General features: G+C 39.0%; 1 protein-coding gene across 1 annotated transcript in view; it reads right to left on the bottom strand.

The window, feature by feature from the left end:
* The window catches only part of DACH2 (dachshund family transcription factor 2), a 236,156-nt gene that overhangs the window by 79,614 nt on the left and 138,277 nt on the right, over positions 1 to 18,265 (bottom strand). The window contains exon 3 of the mRNA XM_058814170.1: positions 2,591 to 2,722. Within this exon, the coding sequence (XP_058670153.1) occupies positions 2,591 to 2,722 (132 nt within the window). The remainder of the gene's footprint in view (positions 1 to 2,590; positions 2,723 to 18,265) is intronic.

Genomic DNA, 18,265 nt, shown 5'->3' with positions numbered 1-18,265 from the left:
TCTGATTTGACAGCTACAATTATAATCATTCAGACATCTATTTCCCACAAACTCTCCACAGCCATAACCTTTAGTGATTAATTATAAAGTTCCAGGAGCAATAGTACACAGACTAATTTCCTAAAACAATAAAACACAGAATTTCTCATTTGGAGCTAAATGAAACACGAACAGGTTGTTATTCATGCTGAAATCTAGATGCAGAGTCATGTTGCAGCCATTACAGAAGCTATTAAACAAAACCTCAAATCAAAGAAACTGGAGGTCTCTCTCCTAAAATAAAATGTTTTTCTCACTTATGAGGCTTCTGACTTCTTTGCTCTGTTCCTTTCTACCTCTTCTTAGTAAAAAAAAAAATCAAAATTCAATTTTCTTCCTCATTTCACATCCCCATTTTATTTTTAATAGTCATTTAACCTGTAAGTCTAGAGCAAAGCAAACAGTTGGTGAAGGTTTCATGCACACAGAATTATCCTGGTGTTCCCTTCACAGCAGATCAAAGTTACAACCTGAGTATTAACTTCTAAACAAAATTCCCACTCTCTTCATGCCACACCAAGGAGTTTTCTGTAGTGAGTGATAATTCTTCAGTTGTTTTATTTTTCCCTCTATTCATGGTTATTTTCCATTCTGACAAATCCTGCTCAATGTAAATCTTTGTAATGTGACCCAGCAATAAAGGAGGAATCCACTCATTACAAAAATTATCCCAAAACTGAAGTTGCACATATTGGAAAGAGGGGAAATTGTGATTTTTAATAGGATTAATACTCGTTCTTTTTGATCAGGACCTATTGCTCTGCAAACAACACTGGCACTGAAGCCAGAAAATTTTCTCTTGGCAATTTTACTGCACCAGGCAATGAAAAGGGGAGAGAATTGAGAAAAGATCTGTATGGAACTGCCACCACACACTTATTCTTGGGTCCCAGTGTAACTAAAGTCAGTGGGAACTTTTCCAAATATTTAAATTGGCATTGAGCTGGTTGTAGAACTCATTGAATTGCTAAACCACAGAGAACTCCCTTGTAAGGTGCACACCCTTGATGCACTGTCCAAAAGGCTGGTGTGAGTCCCTAAAAAACTTCCTGTTCCATGTGGTACCTAAAATGATCACATTAATGTAAATTCTCCCCACATGAGGTGCACAAATTTTGCCCTACCAGGTAACACACAAAACTATGAGCTTGAATTAATTTGAATATTAAACTTTTGCACAGCAGCTTTTAAAACCCCCACACCAACCCTACATGTTTTCTGTATGAAGTTTCCCTACTTTTCTGTAGTAATTCCATGTTCAGTCCTTTCTCTTAGCATTCAGTGAACTTTCAGAATTCATTCTGAACTTTATACAAAATATTTTAGTTGCAACCACTAAATAGGATTTTTCAGTGCTTTTTTTTTCTGAATTCAATGTGCACTAATTGATTAGGGTCTGAGAGGTGAATAGGAGTACACATCCTACAGAACAGGAAGCTGGGGAAAGGTTTAATGCACAAGTTAGAAGCCAGATTTCTTCTAATACAGATGAGTACACAAAATTAGCAAAAGGCAATACCACTTTTGGAAAGACTGCTTTGTGCATAATTTGTCATGAATTCAAAGTTATTCCTTTAGAAAATGAGTCTAAGACCTCCCAGCTGCTGCTTTATTGGTCTAATAAATTACCATTTTGCTGGGAGGATGCACATGCAGCACAGCAGGGAATGCCAAAGGGAGAGGGGGATGCCACGGGCATCACTCTGAGCCTCTCCTCTTCAGCTGGCAATGGAACCCAACACAATCTGCTCCCCAAGGGGCAGGGTGCAGGATGCAGAAAGAGGTGAGGCCAAGGGAAACTGCCCTGGCAGGTACCAGAGACAAAATGGATCTGTCTGTTCCACGTTCCCTACACTGACCAAGCAAAAATCTCCTCTATTCACCTGGAAGGACATCAGAATAAACAAAGATTTCTTCTTAAAAGAATCTGTTTTGACTTCACCTTTGAACCCTGGTTTTGGGGAGCTGGGACTGGGGAAGCTTAGTTCAAACCTCTATTAAAGTTTATGTAGCTTAGCTCAAACCTGTTTTAATGTTGATGTAGCACATGAACGTGTTCCATGCCAGGGCCTCCTGGCCAAGGTGACTGCAGCCACAGCCACGGATTATCACAAACCCCTGCACAGCTGGGCCCTGCAAATACCCACCCAAGCAAAGAACAAAGTGCAGAAAAGCCATAAATTGGTGATGGAGCATTGCCTGTCTTGCCCTTCTCCAAGTGGAACTCAGGAGTTCCCACAGCCCGGCCTTTTGGAAACCTCCCATCATTTACTGGAAAACTCCAGACAGTGTCAATGCCAATGGAGAAATCTTTTGTTACTCCAGAGGTATTTAGGGGGCCCTTTAAAAGCTCTGTATCCAACCCTAATGATGATCCTTCACCGGTATTTTTCAAACATTTACAGAAGTGAGCTGTTGGGAAGACTGGAGGAATATGAAGGAGGGACGGCACTAATTTTGATTTAGCACTGCAGGGCAAAGCTTACAAAATACAAGAGCCCAAGAATTTGAGACCCAGGTGCCGAGAGCTCCAGGGCACACCATCCCTTACCTGCATTAGAATTGAGCTCTTCATTTTCTGACTCGGTTCCATTTTGACTCCCACTTCCATGCAGGCTGTTCATGGCCATAAGTTTCATTTTCTGTAGCTTCATAGCCTCTGCCATGGCAGCTGCTGTCAGACCTGGAAAATTTAAATAAACAATATGCAGTGTCAGATTGTACAATGTGGCACTGCAGGTATGAACAGAACATTCCTTTTCAGTAAGAAAAAGTCACATAAATTCATTGGCCATTCTTAGTCCAGTACAGTAATGCTATCCCTGAACACCATCTTTGTTTTACTCAAGCCACTTGAATACACCATTCTAAGAATTAAAAAAAAAAAAAAAATCTTTCATGTTTATTTTTCTTTTTAACATGTAGAGCACAAAGAAATATTTATTTAATGGTATCCCTTTTGATTATACTTTTAAATATAATTTCCCGTCACTTTGATCACCTTGTCACTTTGATCACTTTCTGCTTGACTTATTTAGCTGCAACAAAATTTCCACATGCAGAGTAAGATACAGTATTCCTTAAGTTCAAAGCAAATTAACATGTAATAGTACAGCATTCATTGTTCTATTAAGCATCCAAATAGTTTTTGTCCTTTTGGGAATTTGCTGATTTGGAATATTATTATTGTAACATGAAAACATTACATTGGAAATGCGTAGAAAAACACAATTTGGATAATTACAGAATGAATCCCACTTTTAAGAGACCATTAAGACCAGCAGAAATTCCCAGAATTAAAGGGGGTATTGGTAGAAGGTTTTCAAATTACTAAAACACAATTAATTTCCAGTGGTAAAGGAGAAGAAGCAGAGTAACATCAGCTTACAGGTTACCATAATTATTATGATTTTTTTCTTATTATTTAGATTCTCAGCATCTTTTTTCGTAAGTGTAAGTTTTTAAGTTTTATCATATTGGCTTGGTCACTAAATAAAGAATCAGATTTTCTTCCAGACAGCAGAAAATTACTTTTATTCTGGGCAAGATGTGATTGAAAATAATCTGAGGTTTTTGCAGGAAATTCCAAGAGATACAGGTACAAACCCAAAAATATCTCTACAGGTTCAATTGTTTATTCACTCAGTTATGGATTAAATGGGTTTATTTTTCCCTTCAGCACAGCAAGACTTGCTTTTATTATTTCCTACTAAGTTCCACAGAATCACTGATTGCATTTATTAAAACCCATGATTTTTTTGTTGGTGGTGCCTGTTCTACCAAACCACTAAAATATCATAGATGTAACCAGAATTAAATAATCTGCTTCTGTAAAGCATTGCTTACGGAGAGATTTAGATACTGATTAAAGGGAACTAATAACTTCCACAACCTTTCCATAAATTACAACACTCTTTTAAATTCTGCTAAGAATTTGACATTCAGATTAGCTCTGCTGCTCCTCCAAAGGGCTGCACAAAGTTCTGATTATTTCAGGAAGATTTAACAAAGGAAGCAATCCAGGACTGCATGGAGAGGGACACCTTTTATCATACATGGATACAGCAATTTGGGCAAGTTCAGCAAAGATATTCTGATCATCACCAATATTTTTGTCTTTTAGGTTATTTAATGCAGCCCTCACTTCACACAAAAAACCACTACGCTGTAATTTTTTTTCAACACCCTTTAAAGTTCTTTTACAAATGCTACAGGTTTTTCATCAAGCAGATATAAAATGCTGGTGTTTAAACTCCTGTTTTTATCTCAGACACTCTCACTTAATCCATCACAGAATACATCTTCAATGATAAAACTCTCCACACACTTTCTGGAGAAGATGAAATAGTCTGCAAACTTTTTCACTTTTTTTTCTTAGGTAAAGGAAGTGGGATTGCTCTTTGAGTGAGTTTTACATTATTTTCAGGAAGTAAAAAAAAAAAAAAATAAGCATCATCACAGTTCTGAGGAATTGACTGTTTTCAAGATTTCCAGGCACCTTTTCACTTTCTATTTTAATCCATTTGCAAAGAATTCACATACATTTTAATGGGTACAAAAATGTAGTGTTGGAACGTGGAGTTTTTTCTCCCAACATTTTATCATTTGTATGTATCCAGAGATGCACTGATAAACCAATATTCCAGTATTTTCATAAGGATCAGTGTTTACACAGGTTCTTGATATAGATTGGAAGCCATGAAATTTAATTAAATATGTAAAACAGTAAAGAAATACCTCCCTATTTATAAGGAGGTAAATAGGGAATGGAAGAAAATTCAGATCTTCAGCAAAATGTTCAGAGAAACGACAACAGAAAAAAAAAAATTATCCAGAGCACTGTATTAAAAAACAACAACAACAAAAAAAAAACCAAAAAAAAAAAAAAAAAAGAAAAAAAAAAAAAAAAGAAAAATAAAAGAAAAATTCCCCAAAACCTTCCACTGAAGAGTTGTACCAGAAGTGTAATGAAGGCAGAAAGGTACCATGGAACAAACAGAAAATAACAAACACAGTCCCCAAATCACCACGACGAGGCCCGCAGAAATGGAAGGTAATTATTGTCAGACATTTCTGAGCTCCCTAACCAGCCACAGCTGCCATAAGGACACCAGCCAAGAAACAGTGATGGATCAGAAAACTCTGCTGTGCCATCTGCCACACCAAAGTCACTCCACTTCAGCTGCTGAAGTTTCAGGAGTAAAACTCAGCCCCAGTGCAGAGAGCACCAAGGTCCTGCACAGGCAGGCACAAGCCTGAAAACAGAGCTGAGATTTTCCCTAAACTCTGTCTGCAAGTCTTTATTCCCTCCCTCACTCCCTAGTCTATATAACTTCTTACTTCAAGTCACAGAATCTGTCTGAGGCACTTTAAAAACAATGTAGTAATTCTTCAGCATCTCTGAGAGATAACAAAATTCAGGCTGAAACAAATGGGTTCAGCAGAAAGGGGGTGCTGCTGACTGAAATGATTCAGAAAACAGAAAACAGGCAGCATTGGCACAATCTTCAATTAGGCACCATGGATAATGTTACTGGAGCTATTATTTAATTTAACTACTAATAAAACTCCTTTCTATAATTGACTCAGCTTGGGCTAGCTCTGGAGAAGAGGGCTGTTCTTTGACTGACTTATCTAAGGATCTACAAAGAACTGAAGAATCATTTCCATCCTCTTGGATGAATCATTATCAGCAGCAGAATCTCACTTAGAGCACCTCACTTTGAAAAATGTCCTGGGAACTGCTGTAACATTTACATCTATCCCTCTACTTCCCCCTAAACAAACCAAAAAAGGATTGCTAGGAAAACCCACGTGCTGGGTTACCCACTTCAAAGCTTCTGGGTTTTCCTGCCCATTTACACTTGAAATTCTCCTTTCTTCAGTTAAATTCTGCCAGCTGTGATCAGTCAGGAACACCCAGGAAATAAACTGTGGGCATTTGTTGTCAAACAGGGACATCCCTCCCAGCCCCACAGCACAGGAGAGGTCTGGGACAGTCAGGATGGTTCCTGCAGGGCTGCCCACAGCCCCACGGTGGGACTGGTGCTGCTCCAGTATCCCCAGTACCCCCAGTTAGCTGAGCAGCTCCTGGTGGGATCTCTGAGACAGACATGGCATTGGGAGCCCCAGAGAGGCTCCTCCAGCCCAGCAGGTCACTAATTGTTACTCTCATGTCCCCATCACACATTCCTGGAGGTTATTCCTCAGTGAATTCTTGCAGGAGAAGCAGCATTTCCCCGCATGGCCCAAAGGTCACAGCCCAGGTTGTTGCTGTGTCCCACCACAGGGCAGTGCTGAGCCACCCCCAGCACCAGGGGACAGGGGACAGGGTCCCTTGCCCCCAGTAATGTCACAATTTATTCCTTAGCAAATATTTCCTGGTGTTTAGATAAGGATCCAAAACTCAACTACATTCTGCTGGTGTCTTGGGTGCAAGATTTAACCAGTGCCCAGTCACTGAAAATTGGATTTTCATGGTGAATACAAGGGCTCTGGGCTTTCCAGGTGACCTGAGTGTCTGCTAATCTCATACTCCAGCCACAGCTATTTTTTTCCAGTTTCCTGATTAGTCAGACTGTGCCTCTCCTTCATATTAGTTTGAAAGCTTTTCTGTCAAAACTGTGAACAAGTAAATTAACTAAAGGAGAACTATGAGTAATCAAATCCTGAGGTTTGCAATTAATTAAATGAAATGGTGAGTCAGTGAACTGAAAAATGGTTTTATATTAAAGCAAAACATTTAATTAAATTAACAGTCAACACATTGCAATTAATAATATTCAGAAGGAAAAATGAAACCCAGTTTAGCTGTGCCATATTATTTCAGTATAACAGTCAAGCATTGTGCATTGGCTTGTTTTTTATTTGCATTCAAAGCTGCTATGGGTCAAGCATGCTGTGCAAAAAGAGCAATGATAAAATATCTGGTTCTATGAAATGTCAGTATGAGAGACCATATTGCCAACCATGAAAACAATCCTGAAACCTCCAACAAATTAGGCTTTCCAAGACTGAAAAGGAACACTCACTTTAATTAAAATTAATAAGGGAATACATATAATATGCTTTACATTTTCAGAATGCCTGCAAAATTTTACTAATTAATTAATTTTCAAAATCAGGCTGGGATGTGAAGGCTTCTCCAGCTGAAATGAATCATCCCTGCTTAGTGATAAATAGGGAGGTAAAACCCAGCACTACACAAAGGACAGTGAAACTGAATTCTTTGATGAGAACAGTAAAATGCTCAAAGCCTTAAAGCAGTTTGGAGATGGGTCCAAACTCCCAAGTCCTGTTCCTGCAGATGTTTTTCATGTTTGTGAACAGACTCAGCAGCAGGAGGAAGGTTTAGCTCCAGTGCATGTCCTGTTCTCAGTGGTCAGTGAAGGTACCTTGGCTGCCTCCTGGGAATGGGCACAAAAATCCCTCAGTGCATCATCTGAGAGCCAAGGATGGAAGCAGTGAGTAACTGGGGAGTAAGTGGGGAGTAACCGGGCACTGCAGGCTGGGATGGATTTTGGGGAGTCTGTGGTGGGCTGGGCTGTGGGAGCATCAGCCCAGAGCCAGGAGGGCACCAGAGCCCAGGCTGAAACTCAGGACACCCCTGTGACCCTGCCCAGCCAAGAGCCAAAAATGCATCCCAACACTGGAGCTTCCTTCATCTGTTCTTACACCTGCAGCCAGTTCTGATATTACAACCATATCTCAAAAATATGTGCTTTCCCATTTTGCAACAGGAAAACTGACAAATGACAGCAAGAACTGGTTTTTTCAAGGACAACATTTGAACATATTTATCATGATGCATGAGCAAAGCTAAAAAGAAAATGAAGACTCCTTGATTTATCTTAATGGGGCTTGGAGCAACCTGGTCTAGTGGAAAGTGTCCCTGCCCATGGCAGGGGTGGAATGAGATGATCTCTAAGGTCTCTTCCAACACAAACCAATCTGGGATTCTTGGATTCTCTAATCAGTTAATAAAAGTTGAGAAACTACTTTAGATGATCCTTATCAAAACATTTCAGACAACACCTAAAAAATGTTGAGTGGCCTAACATTTTTAAATACCACCACTTCAAAATGTCAAAAACATTATTATACTATGGCAAATGAATCCTACTGAGGGGGAAAAAAATCCAAACAAGTATTACTCATATTTATCAGGAATTGTGAGAAATTCATCTTTCACAGAGAAGCTCCAGTCATCTTGAAAATGTCACAGTCTTTTCTGGAGGGACTTGATGCCCTGCTTTTGTGCAGTCCCTAAATATTCCCCAGGTAACTTCCCCCTGTGCAGCTGCTGGATGGGGACAGACCCACGGACAGATCTCCATCCCACACAGGGCAATGGGTGCTCCATCACCACCCAGGCAGGCGTGCTGGGGAAAACACTGATAATGTCATTTAAAGACTTTGCCAAATGCTCAAGGGATCAGAATTAGCGTTGCACAAATGTTTCTGAGTTTCTGACACTGCTTCATTTTGCAATCCTGGTAATTTCTGTTTAACATGGTGTGCTTGCTCACCTCACTTTAAAATACAATTTCATGCAGAAGTTCACATGAGCATAAACAAGATAAAAACCTCCAAACATCAAAACATCCCTGCTACTCTGTGCAACAATTCACAGAAGCAACAGGTTGTCACTCTCTAATTTCACACATATTTAGACAGCAGCAAGAGCCCTGATTCTTACAAAATCAGAGGGTCTGCTTTAAACATGGGGAGAGTTCCAGATGTTTTCATCCCATGTCTGTCTCTATTATTTAAGCTTCTCACACCACTCATAACCTCTGTCCTGATCTTATCCCCCCTCACATCCATCTGAAAGACTGGAAACATTTTTAATGTGAATATTTTCCATCAAATACCTGGGATATTTCATACCCTCCATCCACATGAGGAGATGATGACCCAAGGGCTGTCAGATTTCCCCTCTAGACCCAAGGGGCTCAGTTAGAAGCACAGAGAAATTTTAATTCCAGATTTGTGCCTAGATCTGTAAGATGAGCACTCCTGTTCAAGCTGATGCACAGCAAACCCAGCTGTGTATTTCACAGTTGATTTCCTATCCAAAAAGGCGCCTGCATCCCATGTGAAACCAAACTGCAGCTTCCCCTCTTGGAGGGAAACAGGAAAATCAGAACTTCAGAAAGCACTGAGAGGGTTACACTGCTTTTTTTTCTTTCCATAATTCTTATAGTGGGTCTCATGAGAATTGATTAATTTTGTGACATTTTCTGCTCTTTTTCACAATCACTGTCATGAGAATGATTTGTCAAGGCTCTAATGCCTAATACTTTTAGTATTCTGCACTACTGTGACCTTTACCTGCTTCTGTATATTTGATTGACTGACCACCACCCCACTTTGGATGTGCAGCCCTCAGAAGATGGAAGTACACACCAGACAGCAGCCATTGAATTATCACTGAAAAACCACAACCCCTTGATAACTTTTACACTCCTCAGGGCACACCTGATGCGATTTTAGTCATGCCATTGAAACTTCTTGACACAAAATGGGAATTTACAATATGGAGTGTCTTTAAGCAGTGTTTCCAAACATCAAGAGAATGATAAATTTATGCATAAGGACTCTGATTTCACTAGGTTAAATTAATGCTCATAGTCACCCAAACTCTCAAACTATCTGCTTATGCTTTCATAATGCTGTCACAGACTAAAGATTGCAATTCTGTGAGATAAGGACTAAAAAAATTAAAAATTAAACCAGAAATGTGTTAAAGTACCTCCCTGAGAGCAACACAAAAGAAATTCCATTTACAGGAAAAAAATATTAACTCCAAAGTGCTAAACATTCAGGAGTCACAGGAAAGAATGGTGGTTACCAACAGTATCAGCTTCTGACTGGAGGACTTTGCTATCCATTTTAGAATATTCTTGGGTTCCTGGGAACGCAAAATTATGTTATCAATATATCAAACCACAGTCCTCATATTGATCATGCACAATCTTTTACTACTCTACAATCACAGAAGACTGCCATGGTGCACGTGCTGCCATGTGAAATCAGAATTTGCTGTTGTTCCTTTTTTCTCCCCATTTACTCCTTTCCCATTACATCAGTTTCTGTGAGCTTTGAGCACCTGTCCATAAGCAGTAATGAGAGAAGGGAAATGGCAGAAGTTTCTGGAAGTGCTTTCAGCTAAGTACCAAAAAGTCTGAAATCACTCACAGCATATCTGGAGCTGGCACAAATCTCTTGAGTTTGTAAAATTAATTGGGCTGGAAGGTCTTCAGGGAATAAGGATATCTTTGTGAGTGATTTCAAGCTACTTGCTACTTGTGACAGGAAAACACCACACAAATATTTGTTTTGTATCAGATGACACATGGCAGCTACACCCCAGCTGTCTCCATCCACACTTTTAAAATGGTGCATTTCAAGGATTTTAAGTGAGTTCCATAAATTCATCATGCTAAAATATTTCACAAAAATACCTCAACAACTGCCAGGATCAGCACTGCTGGTAGAGACTGGATTGTTAAATTATGGTTTGCAAATTTGTAGAATCATCCCCTACATGCTGCTGCTTCCACATAAACCATTTTCAGGACTCTGCCAGAACAGAAATGGAATGCTCTGATCACACACAACTCTTGGTTACTTAAGGCTGAGAAATCTGTGGCCAATTCATAAAACCCACAAAAATATTATGCTTATTTGAAGCACAATAATCCAAGCAATGAAAAGAGAGAGCCCAGACACTCCTCTCCAAATGGCATTTAATTAGCACAACCTCAAACGATTCAAGTTTGAAAGCAGCATCTCTTAGGAACGGAAATTCCAGGAATGCTCTTCTGAGACCTATAACCACTCTGCAATTCTGGCTGTTGAATTCAAGCAAAATATTCATGCTTTAAGATCATCTGAAAACCCACAACTTACTCACAGTGAAAAATATTTGGGGATGGCATTAGGGGATCGCCAGCTTCAAGCAGAACCTATCACATTTACACTCACTGGAATCAGACAAAATGTGTAGGATGTAGTGCACAAATGTAATTTTCCTGGAATAGGAAATCCCCAAATGAATACTCCATTAATTGCTCAATGTAATGTAAAATAACATTTGGGGGAGCAGGGACCTCTACCTCTTCAAATGAGGACTCCACCTACTGCCACAATATGATCTCTTTATACACTTTTGGCTCAACAACCCCGTTGGGTTTCTGGTTTGTTTTCCATTTTGGGGAGTGAAAAACCACATTTCCCCAGAGCAGCCACAGCCTGATCTCCACACAGTGCTCAGAAATGCACATTTGCCACCAAATCCCTTCCAGCAGTGCCGGCTGTGGCAAGAGGAGCCCGTGGTACCTCAGGGTGAGAACCACGGCGTTCTCCTCTGGAAGAGCAAATGAGATGTTCTGGATGAGTTCCTTCAGTTCCAGCAGGGTCTGGACAATGCACAGGACAAAAATCCTGAGGAAGGACAGGCGCCGTGCCCTGCTCCAGCCTGCACAGCAAATTGCTGTGGCAGGAGCTGCCCGGGCACCTGGCAGAGCTGCGCTGGCGCTCGGGGCTCCTGCGAGCGGTGATGGATTTGTGCAGTCCAAAGAGCGCAGGGAAAACGAGGAGGCTGCCCCGGGCTGCGGGGCCAGGCTGAGCTCCAGGGAATGGTCAGAGCACAGGTACACGAACAAAGAGCCCTGCTTTCCTCTGGGGCAGGAATGAATGACTATTGATCCCTCAGCCAGAGCGTGAGCAATGTGATTATGGAGGACTGGGTACCTTTACTTTCTTTTCTTCAGCTTTTTTTTTTTTACTTCTGATCATTCTCTGTTTTTAAGTTACTTTCCTGCAGCTTTGCTGAAGCTTATTCATGCACATTTACTTGCACAAATAACGCAGGAGACAAGTAATTTAGTCCCAATAGGTTAATATCACCTTTGTTTATGAAGTTATGCCAGAATAGCTATTTCCATTTTACGCTGTGCAAGGTAAAGAACATTTTTCAAAGCTGAGACACTGACTGGAAGCTTATTTTCTTGTTCCAGGTGGTGAATAAAAATAACACGTAGAAGATGAACTACACCATTTTTAAAATCTTAAAGGATGTGTCTCTACTCATTGGTCAAGCTGAATTAACTTCCAGCCTCCAAGCCAAATGCAGGCTCGAGGAGGAGAGGAATAATTTAGTTACTGAATTGAAACACTGAGTAATCTAAAATTATGCAAATATTCTCTTTGCCCTTGCAAATTTTTACACAGGAACTCTACTGGTCTTTACTCCTGAGTTTGCACCAGTATAGCAGTTTCATTTCTTCTAGAACTATGGCAACAAACATTTTTAGCTCAGGTTTTGTGCAATTATTTCAGTAGTCAAAGTATGTTCATATTTTAAAATAGATTCTCAGGATTTTTAAAATTGAAATGAAATAAATTTACTTTAAAAATAAAACTGAATTTAATATAAATGATGTCCAAGATGTACTGAGATATTTTTATTAAACTCAGAAAAATACTGCAGGTACCTTTCATCCTGCTTTTCCAGAATTCTACATTATGTAACTAACCCCTTGCAAGCATTTCTTTTACAACTATTGTACTCTGCAGTCCTCAGCCATTTCTCAATATTAATACTGTACTTTTGCAGCTGTTTAGAGCTGAGAGGTTTGAATCTACTTTAAGGCATTTCCCACATTGATAAGTTCATTATTATAAAGTTATCTAGGTAATATTCCAATGTATTCCCAGTAAGCATTTAACTCTGGTTTTAGAAGCTTAACATGCAAAATATCTGTCAATTCTGAAGTTTATTAAAAAGACAAATACTGCTTCTTCTATAGATATTCCTTTTAAATAAATCTTTTCAGTATTTATCTACTATATCCTTTAATAGACATTTCCCTAATAGTAGCACTACATTGATAAGAATAGATCTATCAGACATTTGTCAATTAGTATCTGAGCAGCTCAGTATGCTAAACAGAAATCCTAATTGTAATTTTATTCCCCTGCATATGTTCAGGAACTGATATGTATTTAAGAAAACCTACTCACTTCCCTTGGGCTGGATGTGACACAGACTCCCCTAATGTGAAGGAACTTAAAGATGACCAAGAAAGTTATTTATATTCACTTCAGGAAATAAATAATTTGTCCTTACTTCTTTCAAAAAGCCACCAAACTGCTCATACTTGAGAAGAAAATTAACCCCTTTACTGATTAATCACTAGGCAGCTTTGACTGCTGAAGAGAAAATTGTATTACAAATGAACAGCTACCTGTTATCAAATTACAAGGCATTTCCATCAAAGGGCCCAAAAATGCAGCACATTGACCAGTTAACCTGTTTGCACTGACCTGGGGGGATTTTTCCAGTTAACAGCTTCTGAAGAATGCTGCCTTTTGATTCTTGTCTCTGACACAAAAATGATTGTCCCATTTAGCCACTGCTCTATCACATACATCAGAGAATCCTATTTACTCACACGCTACTGGAACATTAAAACACAATACTGTGATTGTCTCTGGAAGAAAATTCTAAAGATTGACTTTTTTCCTTTTTTTTTTTTTTGTACAGGGAGTAAGATCAAAAGCTAACTTTAATAGATGTTTGACTAAGGTCACACTCCTAGGAAATGGAACACTGAAGATGAAAGAGAACAAATAGATTTGGGTTTTGATCTCAGCCAAATCCATTTGGCATTGTTTAGCTTTTATAAAATACTTCAACTTTAGGCCCTGTCTGACTAAAATGAATTGGTTGAAGGTTTCAATAGTTTGGTAAGACTTTAACATCTACCAACATTTGGAAAAACATCTGAAGTATCTCACCAGATTTTTTTCTTACTGGAATGACATCAGGTTAATTCTAAATACTTAACTTGTTAAGACTAGATATATATAAACAATTTAAAGAATATATTTTCCTAATTTTAGGCCAATTTAAGAGTTACCATCCACTGGTGCTGTAAAATCAGGACCACTGGTACTTCTAACAAGAAATTACAGGGAAAAGTGCAGAGCACTGAGAAAAGGTACTGGAATACTCAATTAAAAGAAGCAACTGTGTCCCTAACCAAGAGTGCAGATCAGATCCTTTCCCAAATTATTTCTTGGGGAAACACATTTGTAATCTAAATAGAAGTAAGAAAGGAATGGATTACAATCTACAAACTATTACTTTCAAATTTGTCAGCAATAATAGTGTTTGCTAACTGAAGACAACTTGCTTAATTAAGGAAAAAGATGAGATAACACTCATTAAAGCAATATGCTTAAATCATTACTATTGCTAGAAAAAATTAATTATCATTAGCCACCAGAAGAACTGCAGAAACCCCTAAACCACTTCGGCTACAAACTTTCCAAAGGAGTTCCATGAGCAATGATAAAAAATCAGTGATGGCAGCAAATGCCCCAAGCCCAAGGTTCAAAACCTCAGTTCTAGCATTTTGATGAAAATCCATGATTTACATCACAAATTATATTACAATAAAAATTACTCTGAGTTATGCAAACATTTTTCCTCAGAAACACTACAGGAATTATATAAAGGGAGAAATTTTCTGCTCTTACTTTCACATTATTCTATCACTGTATTACAGCAGTGATAAGGAGCTGATAAAAAAGCTGAGATATTTCTAAAGGCACAAAGTCAGGTATTTTATCATCATGAAAGGAGACACATCTCACCAGAAGCCCTGAAAGTAAATTAGGGAAGGAAGAGGTGATTCCCCCACATTTCTCTCAGTGCATTTCTCCACCCCAAAGCACCTCGGCCATTTGCTCTCCAACCCCGAGCCACAAATTCAACCACACCAAATTCTTTCCTTCTTTATACTCTTCAGCTCTTAAAAAGTGAAAATATCTCAAGATTTCTCCTCTTTTGTTTTAGAAGGACATGGCCTATTACACCTTTTGCTGTTATTTATGACTTTCTGTACCACATTTCTGCTGCTGAGGCAAGAAGTGATTTGCTGAGCCCACCTGGACACCGAGATCTCTGCAGGGCACAAACCCCACTCAGCTGAGCTCTGCCCCTCCCAGGCACACAACACCTGCACCCAGCAGCATTTCAGCTCTGGCCCTCTCACATACTGCAAATATTCACCTCCCTCCAGTCACTGAACCCACCTGCAGGACCTCCTCACACATCTCAAATAAACCTGGTTTGTTCCTCAGCACCTCGGTTCACCATCACCCAAAAATTACATCCTCATCTTCAGATCCCATCCAGCACTGACCCACACCACTGCAAAGCTCAGTTTGTAACCTCAGGGTTAGTGACTGACAGGAAAATAACACAGATCTAAGAAGCCAACTCCACACCAACAGAAGAACTGTTCATCAGTGTTAAAATATCACAGAAAACAAGGATGGAAGCAAGCTGGATATTAGCTTAGGTGTAAAACTAATTTTAGATAAGCTGCTATCCACCCCACATGGAGGGGGTTGTATTATATATATATATGTAAATATAATTAAGTAAATGTATTCTTCCATTCTTAACAGTTTGATGACCAACACCCAGTGTGGAATGCCTTAGTTGTATTTCTCCAGGCATTGAAAATGTTTGGTTCTTCTTGAAGTCAGGAGTATTTTCACTTCTCTACCCTTAAGACATGAAGCTCACAAAATTTCAATAAAAACTTTGTTTTAGCAGCTAAACATTTGCTATTCTGCATATCCTTCAAAGGACACAAAACCCTACAACATTAATTATACAGTAAATTTAGGGATCACCAAAACAGGTCGTGGTCTCATCCATTTCACTCTCCAGCAGCACAAACTGCATCTAGCTTTTTACACATTTCCCAAACAAAATTAAGCTTATCTATCTAAAGATTAAACTGTGGGATTTGTGGTTACTGGCATTTGCAAAGAAAGAAGCTCAAAAAAAATGTGCTAAAGGACAGAAAAAAAAATGTAATCAAACCAATTAGTAGAATGCTACACAAGTTATTCATTTGTATGGTAAATGAAGATATATCTTCAGTCTTCCAACTGTTCTGCTGGTAGGCTCAAGTTTCAAAATATTGTGCTTCTTAAACAATGAAATGAATAAATGCTTCATAATATTTTGTGTCTGGTTCTGTGGAAGAAAAGGAATTTTTTAAAAACAAGACTGTATTTATGGATAAAAATTAACTTCTATCAAATAAAAACTCCAAGACTACAAAGCAAAAATCAGAGCAAAATAGTGCTTGATTAATTTGGTTCTTAGTAGGAATATAAAAGGACCAGCCTGTGGAGGATATCATAAGACTGATTTATATTACAAACCCTGAACTATTGAGGTATATGCTTATATATCACATTTTATAAGAGGCATCATGGGATCACACCATCTGGTACAGAGACATCAATAACTGCACCTTTTAAAAAATAACAGCCAGAGACCGAAAATGATCACGGCGAGGTTTTCTTTTGTTTTCTTTTTATCTATGGAAATTTCCCAGTGAAAAACAGGAGCACAGGAAGGGGCAGCAGGAGCAAAGCCAGGCCTGGGGGGGCACAGGGGTCTTGGGGTCCCCACTCCCCCAGACCCTGCAGCCACATTTACTGAATTCATTGTTGTTTTACTCTTGTCTGGATGATTAAATACTTTTGTCCTGGAAAAAAAACATTTAGTTTCCAGTTTTAAGTGCAGAAAACAAACTCACAGCAGGAAATGAGTTTTTTTTCCCTTCCTGAAAGAACTGGTAACATGATGAGCACAACACCACCAGAGATGGGATGAAATGGCGTTTTAAACTGCAGAAATAACAAATCTATTATGAATAATTCCTACCAGAAACCCTGGAAACTGGACAACCTACTGCCAGTTCTTGTTTTATGCAGTGAAAACAGAAAGTTAAGAAGGAGATCTGTATAAGTGGATTTCTACTGGATTTACTCACAACTTCCAGTTTCACTCACTCACAGAAGTGTTTTAGATTCTTGTCTTTCCTTTTTGGCCAAACTGAACAGGAGGCAATGATGCAAAGATGTGCTGTCCCCTGACACATTAGGATTAATTATGAGGAAAAGTAAATGAGAACTATTTCATCTTCAAAGTGCTTTCCTAAGACATTAACATCTAATAACAGTATTAAAGTCACATTATAGGTCTTTAATCTGTGGCAGTAATAATGCTGTCTAGTTTAATAAAAATACTCATTAAAATAAATATTTTGGCTATCCACTTTTAGGAGTTTGCAAAACTGTATTATTACCAAGTTGAAGACACTTTGGGATAGTTCAAACAAAATTTTGAGAGCAGCACTGCTGCAGTAACAGCAACTTGGTTCCCTCTCCTTGCTTACCCATGATCTCCTAGAGAGAAATGAAATCAGCTTCATCAGGATTTCTCATGTCAATACTTTTAAAAAAGAAAAAAGCAATAAAAGTTGTCATGTACCTTAAAGCAGTAACTAAGTACATAATCACAATGAAGCAGAGCTCAGGAATTGGGCACATCTCCTACAAAGCTGATGGGCACAGATGAGGCAGTACCCAGCTCACCCAGAGATATTCCTCACCAAATCCTATTGCAATTCCAGCAGAGGGACCAGCTCTGTTTCCAAACTGCAATAAGATAATTGCTGTTTCACCAGGAATGGAATCTTTGAAGCAGGAGCTTCATGTCAAAGATTCCTACCCAACCAGAGTGACACAGGTTATTGGTACCAACTCACTCTGGATACACTGACACATCTCATGAAACAATTCACTGCTGAGGATATTTAAATGCCAGTAAATAATGTTCATTGCTGTAAGAACTGCCCTTTTAATTTGCCAAGGAGTTTGAAAAGGCATCATAACTTCTTGCTGGGTTACATTTACAAAATTGAGTGTCAGCTTCCAAGTTTTGGGAGCTGTGATAGTTGAACATCCATCTGCAACACTGCAGGCACAGCATTAGCCAATGAGAGATTAATTAATTAAAGTTGTTTACCAAAAGTAAGAAATAAAACAAGCATATTTTTGCTGCTGGCTCCACAGAAAGTGCAATCAGCATTTTCAGAGTGCAAGGTAGTCTCTCTTTGTGATTGTTTTTGGCTGGCTGACATTCTCTTGCCAACACTGTGCTATTGCTTGCTCTTTTTTTCAACAATTATTAAACTGAAATAGCTGAAAGGCTTCTAAATAATATTCCAGCACTGTCTTAACTCAGGACTTGGAATTCCCCTGATTTTGTTTTATGAACTCTATGTCTCCTCTTTAGCCCTTTTTCCCCACACAGCACCTTGGTACAGGGGCAGATGAGAAC

The sequence above is a fragment of the Ammospiza caudacuta genome, chromosome 14 (genome assembly GCF_027887145.1).
Source record: "Ammospiza caudacuta isolate bAmmCau1 chromosome 14, bAmmCau1.pri, whole genome shotgun sequence".
NCBI classification, from domain to species: Eukaryota; Metazoa; Chordata; class Aves; order Passeriformes; family Passerellidae; genus Ammospiza; species Ammospiza caudacuta.
Note: the sequence above shows the minus strand (reverse complement) of the source record. Positions and strands in the feature narration are given on the sequence as shown.